Genomic DNA, 9,914 nt, shown 5'->3' with positions numbered 1-9,914 from the left:
TTCTTTTGGCTTTTATATATCCCGTCCCTAAAGATTTTCTATCAAAATACATGCTAACGTAAACATCCCGCAAATAGCACGTGAGCTTTGCTATAGTTAATAGCTGGTAAATTTAAAGTAGGTATAGTACAAACGGGATTCATTTGAAAAGCAACACGTGGTAATAAATGCACAACGACATCCTTAGAAATGTTTACAATTTTCAAGTTAAATTCTGACATAAAATCAACGAAGAACATTTTCCTGTCGCAGAACTTTTTTATCGTCGAACTACAGAACCCAATCACTTGGAAGGCACTGCACAGACATTGAGAATATCCAACTAACTCCTTCTTCTTGCTGTCAAAGATATCTACTTTGCACACGTATGATAATTTACCGGTGTCAGTATATCAACAGCGAATAGAGTATAAAATAATTTGATTTCTACAAAATGCGCTGTTTCTTATTCTTTATTGTACTACCATTTTTCACTTATGAATCATGGAAGGTCCAGGTCGGCCCACAGCTGCATGACGGTTGAGTTTTTACATTTTTCCGCAATCCATGTCTTTGTGATTTCGATCTGCTTAGCAGTGAAGTGGTTCCTCCAGTCTCCAACAGCTCCCTTTCGGACGTATCCCGATCCTTCATGCCTCGACTCGGACGGAGTGACATAGGAATGTTCGCCACTAGTCGCGGACGTATTCTTAGGCATACCAGAAAACTTTATCATTCTCTCCTCGGGATCATCATTGTGAAGCATTTTCATACTCTGCATGCTGCACGAATCCAAGATCTTTTTAAGTGTATCAGCGTCTTCTCGCAAAATGCCTCCATGATCGCGGTCGATGAAGTCTGCAATCCTGAGGATCTGTCCTTTTGTGTCCGCTTTAAGCTGCTCGTAGGTGATGAAGAGGACGTTGTGTTTATCTCGGACGTCGTACCACGGCAGCAAGTGGTCGAAGTAGTCACAGTAACCCACCTAGTTTGGTGAAAAACAAGCAGGATTGTGATAACAACCTCAGAAAAGGTGCCATTGAAACAACAGACTCTTTGTAATGCCCAAAAATGTAAAAGACACCTACCACGGTGAAGAGAAGTGTAAAAATTCGATAAAATATTAACAAAGCCTCCATGTAGTGGCCGAAAGGTTGATTTTAAATACTGTGCTCACTGAGGTATGCCCCAGCCCCCTTTATGGTTACTGATTCTTCCAGACTTCTAGACAATATTTCAGCACATTCTGGGCTTCAAATTCATTCTCAGTTTAAATGCGAGTCTACCATAATAAAATTAGGTTGTACCATGTCGATATCAAATATACAGTTTTTTTTAGAATCAGCAAAAGTTACATTACGGCAAAAAATCCAAGCAATATCCATCCAGCAGCTGACAGGTAACCTTATGCTCAATGAGCCTGCACGTTTATTTTTTCAGAGTGAACGGTTTGAGGGATATTTAGACGTGCTACCCTCATTTCAGCGAACGCCAAACGTATGAATGCTAAAAACAGGTATTGAAATTTCAGTCGCAGGTGTTACAGGATAACTCCACCTTTGCGGCAGCATTCCATGAGACCAGGCCACAACTGTGATAGCTCTTTGTAACTATCCCTCGGCTGAAAAATGCTAGTTCCGCTGAATCTTTTTTACGGATTATTGAAGAAGGAATGCCGTGTTATTAATTGAAGATAATTTGTTTATTCTTAAGTAAGCTGTCAATCTCCAGCTTCGTGTAAGAATGTATCAATGTAACATTTACAATAACAAACATTATCCAAATGCACATGCTGCCGCGTGAGGAATATAACAATCAAATATGTTTGTTTTAATATAAGGAGGAGAACCAAGACTGAAGCATATTTGGAAATCCCATGAAATAAGTTCGGTGAGCATGGTACAGTACATGAATTAGAGGAAGGGCTCGGTAGGAAAATAGACCTTCAGGGATAGCAGCAGTGGTGCAATGAAACTTGCAAGGCAAAGAAACGAATAAATCTATTGACTAAAAAATATTACCTTTCCCTCGATAAACATCGGAAGGAATCTCTGGAAGGAGACATCAGTGACCGTCTTCCGAGTGAATCCCTTCAGAAAATAGTAGCAGGACACTGCAGTGTCATAGGGATTTCGTGCTACGTAAATGTATTTCGCCCTGTCATTTGGGCGAAGGAGACTTGGTGGAATATGGGTAACAATGGGTCCGGTCCTCTTGGGATTTTCTGCTGCAGCTGCGCCACTGACGTCGATAAACGGAGCCATGGCGTTAAGGTCGTTAACGTTACTAGGTGGCTTTCCTCTAGTTAGGATGCTGCAGACAATGTACTGCACCCACGACGTGCCGCATTTGGGATAGCTCACGACGAAGAGGTCTCCATCTCTTGGCACGTACTTTGCTGCCGAACGAAAGTTTTCCTCGCCAAATACCTTAGGTATCCGCACGCCATCGACGATCATGAAATAGTCTGGGTCCATTGTTGCTTCTTCCTTGTTATTCTGGCAAAAGAAATCGGTGCATCAAATGTCTAAGAAACCCTCAATGGCACACAGTGTAGGGAGAGATCAATAGGGGGAGCACAACGTAAAACATATGGAAGTCCTAATTAAGTATTATGGCTGCAATTTAGAAATAAGAACACTGGCGCTCTGAGCCCCGTAGCCATAGTTCTTGCAATTAAAAAGGCTGTGTAGTGGTGCTGCTAATTCAGGTGCACGTGACGTGCATTGCCAAACTCGCAGTGTTTACTACTTGAATATTATTTGTTGTCTACTTCAATCCTAAAGCGGCCCCCACAGCCAAAAACTAAGAATCAAACCAGTTATCTTATCCGAAGGGCCCTCCTCAATGTATGACCGTTTAGAACATATATTTTTACCCAATTCACACTACTGCTTTATTCAGTAGCAGAAACAGCATGAATTCTGAAACTCGTGCGCTGACTGCGCACGATACTACATTCGCAAAAATGTAAATTATTAGAATGATGTGGCCTGTGGATAGGACTGTTCAAGAAATATATTGTCACAGTCAGTAATGTGGGAAGAAGAGGACGCTGATAGTGGCGTTGAAGACGACTAAGAAGAGTTTAGTGTTATCGCTGCTCTACGCTTGCTGGCTCAGCCATTACATGTCATCTGCGAATAGGCGCACGCTTCTTCCCGTCGCAACGGACAATACTACTCGCTATGCCATTAATAGAGCCCTACCGACCAGCTGCGCTACAGACGTCACCGATTTCTTGCTTTACGACGTTATCTTACACCAAGGTGCACCTCGTCAACTTCTCACCGATCGCAGAAGACACTTTCCTGCCAAAGTCATAGACGACCTACTTCGATCATGTGCTACTATACCAAACTTACTACCGCTTACCATCCTCAAACTAGCGGTGTAACCGAACACCTGAATCAGACATTAACTGACATGCTAGCCATGTATGTTTCCTCCAATCATCGCGGCTGGGATGTTGCTCTACCATTTGTCACGTTCCCCTACAATTCCTCGCGCCACGATACAGCTGGCTATTCACCCTTCTCTCTCCTCTTCGGCCGTGAGCCGACTTTGCCTTTCGAGACTCTCCTTTCGACCACACTCGTCTCGACGACAGAGTCCACTCGGGATGTTATAGCCACAGCGACCCAAGCACGCCAGATAGCCGGCATTCGTCTTTCTGCTTCACATACATGCCAGAAGTGCCGTTACGACCAACGCCATCACGACGTGGACAACGAACCAGGTGCTCTTGTGCTAGTTTGGTATCTAACTCGGCGCGGTGGTCTTTCGGAGAAGCTCCTCTCGCGATACTATAGCCCGTACCGCATCCTTCGCCAGGTGGCCCCTGTCACATATGATGTGTCTCTGCTGGATGCCACGGTGCCTTCGCCTCTCTCTGACATCGTCCACGTCAGCCGTCTCAAACCTTACGTTTCTCAGACCGATGAGCCGCACCAACAATGTGCTTTTTCCGAAGGGGCTGATGTCACAGTCGGTAATGTGGGCAGAAGAGGAGGCTAATGGTGGCCTTCGATTCAACGAAGAAGAGTTTAGTGTTATCGCTGATCTACGCTTGCTGGCCCAGCTATTGATAGTCATCTGTGAATAGACGCACGCTTCTTCCTATCCGTGACATCATAGATACCTTTCTTTCTGTGTGTTAATGACGGCCTTTCATAATTCTCTACATGTTTATTTCTTAAAATGGAAACATACTGACCGTCTGCCCAAACATATTTCTGAAGTTCTTACAGTTAAACATCAAACAACGCAATGCCAATATGACGTTACAGAAAGTCGTAAGATCATGCGGCCTTGTTCATTGTTCCCGATATTTTCGATGCGATGTTTGTGGCTAAAAGTGGAAGCCCCTCCAGTACAGCTCAACAATGTACGCGAAAATGAAGGTATTCAAATTCAACAGGCCGTAGTGCTCTTTTAGGAAAAACGAGCTTGAACCTACCTTCCTCTGCGAAGGTTCAACCCAGCAACGCGGCCAACCCAGTTTCGCTGAATCCACGGTCTCGTAGAATGTGATGGCGAGAACAGGGCGAAATATATCCGTTCGCGTAGGTTCACAGGCACGCAGGTGGCGTGGCAGATGGCAACAGGTGTAGGACGCTGCCCTGAATTTCGCATCCGGCGAATTGGCGAATTTTCTTCATCTTTATAGTAGTGCACAAAGGCAACACGTTTTTCGATTGGTGGTTCGAAAAAGCCCGTGCTGCTTGGCAGAGCCGGGACCTGTAATTGAACACTAGCACGAATGGGCCTTCCAGTCTCATAAATAAGCTCTCGTTCCAAAACTAGACTGGGGAACGCTGTTTGCTCGCCTAACCTACATGCCTTATTGTGGAAGGAGTCATACAATTGAATACTTATTTATAAAATAAGTAGCTGCGAATCTTTCTTGGTAAAAACTGTTTCTTCAGGTCCAACAGTAAACAGTGTATGTGAGACAGCTTAAATGCCGCCCAAATTACGAATGTCGTGTATTGCTTCGCATCGTACAACGGAAGGTCGTTCATGGTAACATGTTGTTGCAAACAAGACATAAGTCAATTTCAATTTTTGCGCGTTTCCAACTGTAATATCTTCACCGATACTGAGACGTGTACTTGTTAATCTGTCTCATATGACCACTTTTTATCAGCTAAGAAATGTCAAACGTTGGTGCTCCGTGGAGGACGCACGTATATGCATAATACCCTGCTCAATTCTCGTGGCTGAGTCTATCTGTAGCCTGTTTTAGAGCCCAAACTTTCGTAGTCAGGTTGAATGAGCGATGAGAACAGTGCTGTACATTCCGGAACTTGTGCGCTCAGTGTCGATTACGCTGGAATCTTCCATGAACCAAGTGTATATATCCGACTGGTTTCACACGCAGACCACTTTTTCGATGGCAACGCAAGTTTTGTGCAAGCTCTAGCAAAAATATGTTAGTCTCGTGACTCACAATTTTGATACTGTCTTTCTTGCCGCCACTACAACGGGATATCTGTTGGCGTTGCTTCATTATTGGTATTCCTGACACCTCCTCAAAGCCAAATACCCAAGCCTTCAAACGACACTTGCGAAGGGTAGATGCTCACGTAGTTTCCTCGGGTAGACCAATCGACCTTCCAATAAGCTCCGTTTGAGCACACAAAAGGGTTTGTGACGTCATGTACGGGGCTGCATGTAGCGAAACTACCGTATTTTTGCGTCATACACAAACGCATGGCTCGTTAACCACGATTGGAACACACTTCTTCAAACAAAATATTGCTCTACGATCTCGCAGTGACGGCTTGGCGGGCCCTCCTTATGCAGTAGACGACAAGAGGGCACACATGCGGCCTTCCCCGAGACACAGGTTTGATGCACTGAGCGGCAGTGTTCTGGCTCCGCAGTGTGCGCCCACGCGTTTACTTGTCCCACCATATTTTGTGGGTGAGCGTACGTCCTGCAAGAAGAAACCTAAATACTGAACTTCTGACGAAGAGCAACTACGCAGAAGCCGTTGAAATTAAAGCTTGCGTAACAGGTGGCAGTGAAAAGGTTCAGAGAAAGCACGCACAACATGGTTAGTTTGGCGCAGTCGGAGCCTTCATTGAAATGGCTTGTGAAATTTGTGGAATAGAGTGTCGGCGAACAAGCAAAACCGCAAACGTCTTTTAAAAGGAGGACAGAATGCTCATTTGTAATCACTGCAGCACAGAGAATTTTGATTTAGGGCATGGAATATTAAAAAAATGGGAAGCTTAAAAATACTAGAAGCCCGAAGTTCACAAATTTTTACCCTTGAATCAAAAACATATTTCGCACTTCTATAAACTGCACCCGTTACAGCATCTAGGGCGTACAAATTTCGTATGTATTTTATCTCTTACGTTAGTTTCTCTATATTTACAAAATTATTGCAAATCTCCTACGCAAGACAAGTGGGAATATTTAAAGTTCATGTACAATACAGCAAGCTTCTCTGCTTTAAATGTTCTATTACATGCAGTTAAAAAACTATGATGTCGTTTTTCTTTGCTAAGGTACAGAGTTATAAACGTGAACAAACTTAACAGTTTTGCTTTCTGAAAATTTGCATATAAAAATGTCTAAAACACTATGCCTAATCCAAAATTCCGCTTCAAGCAGTCACATTTTCACTGTTTCCTTAAAACGCAACACATCTCATCAAGTTGATTCAGAGGTTGCCCAGAAAGTGATTCCTCCGTGCCGATGTATTTACGGAAAAGCCCCTGAAATTAGGCCTTATGTAAACGACATTTTAGAAATTATTACATCTCTAACGCTCGTCCGATAATTTTTTGTAAGGTAAAGAAAATATACGAGTGAAATCCCTAAAGAAATCGTCTGAAATTCTACGTTGAAAACTTTGTTTTCATCTTTCTGACATTGCCATACATGTTTGTTAACGCTGCTCGAGGCAGCCATGCTCCCCCCCCCCCTCAAAAAAAAAAAAGATTCTGCAGCACGGTCAAGTCAGCAAATGCCGACTATTATTCACTTGAACAGTCGTCGCCATCTGCCCTGCCGTCAGGCTCTGCCTCTATTTAGGCATAAACATGTAGGAAGGAAAAATGTAGGACGCAGCATTACGTCGCGCAGCCAGCCTTGGTAAGCGAACGCTCCGTGAAGCCAAATTGGTGGCCTAACACGTGGCCTCTTATGTCGAGATCCCGCAGCAAGAAACGATATTTACTGAGATGTTTCATTCCCAGCAGCTATGCCAGTAGTTTAATTCGGTGCGGGTTTGTTCGGCTGCCCTACCGTGGCTCTGCCTACAGAGTGGAAACACTGAAACCAACCAAGCACTTTGATGTGCGATCACGTGTTGCGCCACACGTTGGCTTCAATCGCTTTGTGGTATGCTCCCTCCTCTATTTTTTCTTCCTCCATGGGTATAAATATGCTATATGCCACCATGCCATGCTGTTTGACATACTGCATTTTCGGGTTATATTGCGACACCCTCCTATAGCTAGATTTGCTCATAGAAGGTCGTACATTCTTTAAAAATATTTCACATAACGGTAGCCCACAAGCAAATGCCATTAAATAAAGCCCTGACAGCGTATGTCTTTTTTAATAAATGCTCTAAGCCTACTAAATGTTAAAAACGTGAAACGAGGTCAAACCTGAAAATGATCGATTTTACTGGCGCGAATTTTTCCGGGCGCCCTATCTCCGCGATCGGCCCACAAGAGTAGCTTGAAACATACCCGATATTGAAAGCTGGTGGTAAGTCGCTAAGAAAGACATTGTCTCCAATAAATAAATATATATACATAAATAAAATTGTCAGACGGCAGAATTCGAACTGAAGGCCTCTAGCAACGCAGCTCGATCCTCTAACCCTTAGGCGACGGGTGCATTCCTAAATAATCCGAATAAAACATCTTTAAAACTTCCCGGGGCCTAGCTTGCGCGTTGAGGCGCTTGGTGAATTTTATAGATACTGCACGCGGTTTTTACCGTCATGAAAAATTGCACTCACAAATAATGAGTCCTTTCATTTTATTATGATTTCTCAGAAATATTACTTCCATTACCAGCACGATTTCTCTTTGAGTCTGAAGTTGAACGCCAGGTGGCGAAACTCGTGTAAGTGTGTTCATGTTCCAATCGCTGAGACTGGTGCACCGCATACGCTGTATTCTACTACCTATAAGTAAGTAATGTTAGTTATAGTAGGACTTATATGTTTGTTCAGAAAAGAATTGTTGAAATGCCATTGTTTTTTAGGTCAGAACTAGAAATCATAATTTATTTTTTGTTCATAGTTTTTCTTGGCATTCTTCATCAGTGTATCCAATGTTTTACAATAATATTTGCAGCGATCTTTAGGGCGCAGATTGAGTGGTTGCGTTTTAATTATTTTATATAAATTATCCTTTTTTACGTAAGATATTAGGTAATCCTAATGTTAAACAGGGATTCCTATAAGAGGAATAACTTTTATGGCACTAAAAAGAAATTGTGAAAGTGACAGAGTTGGTTATTATTGAGACAAGGTTTCTATAAGCTGACTCAAGATCGTCCATTGACGTAACACAAGACCAATGAGAGCAAGACATTAATTGTACAAATTAAACACAATTAATCGTGTATTTAAGAAAAGTTGCGTTATTGGTGCGGAGAATGTTGTGAAAGCAAAGAGCTATAGGGAAATGGTCCATAATATGAGTTTTGAAGAATGAATGCGCAAGGAGGGGAACGGAGGTTGGACAGCGTATGTTCAATTAGTGTTCCTCAGCCATCCGCAGAGCAACGAGTAGGTAGACAAAGGAGAGATTGAAGGCTGTTACCGTGAAAACAGCTAACGTATTGTAGAAGGCACGAGGAAGAAAGGTGAAGCAGGTTAATGTTTATATCGCCTTTGAAGACAACGGACTAGCTTTCTGTCGACATAATGCCAAGAACAGTATCGTATAGATCATAAAAAGGCGGGATTCATCACAAAAGGTAGTAATCAACGTCGATCCAAACTGACTCCCACTTAATGATGTTTAGATGAAGATCTAGCCTTCGTCTGTATCTGTTACCAGAAAGTATAAAGATGGCTACAATACCGTATTTTAAAGGCATACAGTCGCAAGAATCGCCATTATATTATGAAAAGCAGCAGATATTTCCCTCACTGTCACTAAACCACGTCTCTGAAACACATATTATCTAGAATGAGTGTAGACAGTAGGAGAAGAGCACTTGAAATTCTAGAAAATGCTTATGCAGACTAGATGCATTAAAGGGAATCACTGAGTGAGAGCTATTGAAAAATCGGAGGAAATGTGAATAATGGAAATCTGCACCATCACAATAAAGTGAAGAAAAAAGTTCATACGGCCACTACACATGCGAGCACGTATACTTCGTGTAATATTATAACTTGTTGCATTGGATTCATTGCTTCGCCATGATGGCGAAAATGGGATTTTTTCCACACAGAGAAAATATATTTTCTATATTTGACATTTGAGTAACTCCATCGCGAACACCTGCACTCCGCAAACGCTTTTTAGCATCCATGCAGTTCAATGAACACAGCAGATTGTTGCTCATCCGTATGGCTGGGAATTCGCCGTGAGCCTCCTGCTTCGAAAACAAGCTATCGAAAGGAAGTGTACACCAGAAAGATTCATGGTGAATCGCAGTGGAAAGCATAAAAAGGCACGTTACAGACAATAAAATGTCAGCAAATAGGCGACGCTGCAAAACAAGTCAGAGCCCCGGGGACACCTGTACTCCGGTATTGTCACCATTGCTCGACGTTAGAGCCGTGCTGTTTCGAAACGTACACTTCGTGAAGCGTGTTGTAGCGGACTTGCCCGATACAATACATTAATAACTGTAGAAGACTCAAGGAGAACAAAGTTAATGACAGTACTTTGCATAAGAAGGAGCCCTTGAATCGCCACTGCATCATGCCGCAATTTATAGGC

General features: G+C 42.8%; 1 protein-coding gene across 1 annotated transcript; it reads right to left on the bottom strand.

The window, feature by feature from the left end:
• Positions 1–444: 444 nt before the first annotated feature.
• Positions 445–4,561, bottom strand: LOC142586956 (sulfotransferase 2A8-like). The gene is made up of 3 exons (XM_075697826.1): positions 4,439–4,561; positions 2,001–2,477; positions 445–964 (listed from the first exon to the last, which is right to left on the bottom strand). Exons 2-3 carry the CDS (start codon positions 2,454–2,456, stop codon positions 482–484), a joined length of 939 nt encoding a protein of 312 aa, XP_075553941.1. The 5' UTR covers positions 2,457–2,477; positions 4,439–4,561; the 3' UTR covers positions 445–481.
• Between the last annotated feature and the right edge of the window lie 5,353 nt (positions 4,562–9,914).

The sequence above is a fragment of the Dermacentor variabilis genome, chromosome 7 (assembly GCF_050947875.1).
Source record: "Dermacentor variabilis isolate Ectoservices chromosome 7, ASM5094787v1, whole genome shotgun sequence".
Taxonomy (NCBI): domain Eukaryota; kingdom Metazoa; phylum Arthropoda; class Arachnida; order Ixodida; family Ixodidae; genus Dermacentor; species Dermacentor variabilis.
Note: the sequence above shows the minus strand (reverse complement) of the source record. Positions and strands in the feature narration are given on the sequence as shown.

What these genes read in the sequence shown, in the direction of transcription:
- LOC142586956 (XM_075697826.1), bottom strand. Translation starts at nt 2,456, where the DNA reads ATGGACCCAGACTATTTCATGATCGTCGATGGCGTGCGGATACCTAAG. An exon ending in CGATGTTTATCGAGGGAAAG is followed by an intron (nt 965 to 2,000) that starts GTAATATTTTTT and finishes TCACCAAACTAG; the next exon opens with GTGGGTTACTGTGACTACTT.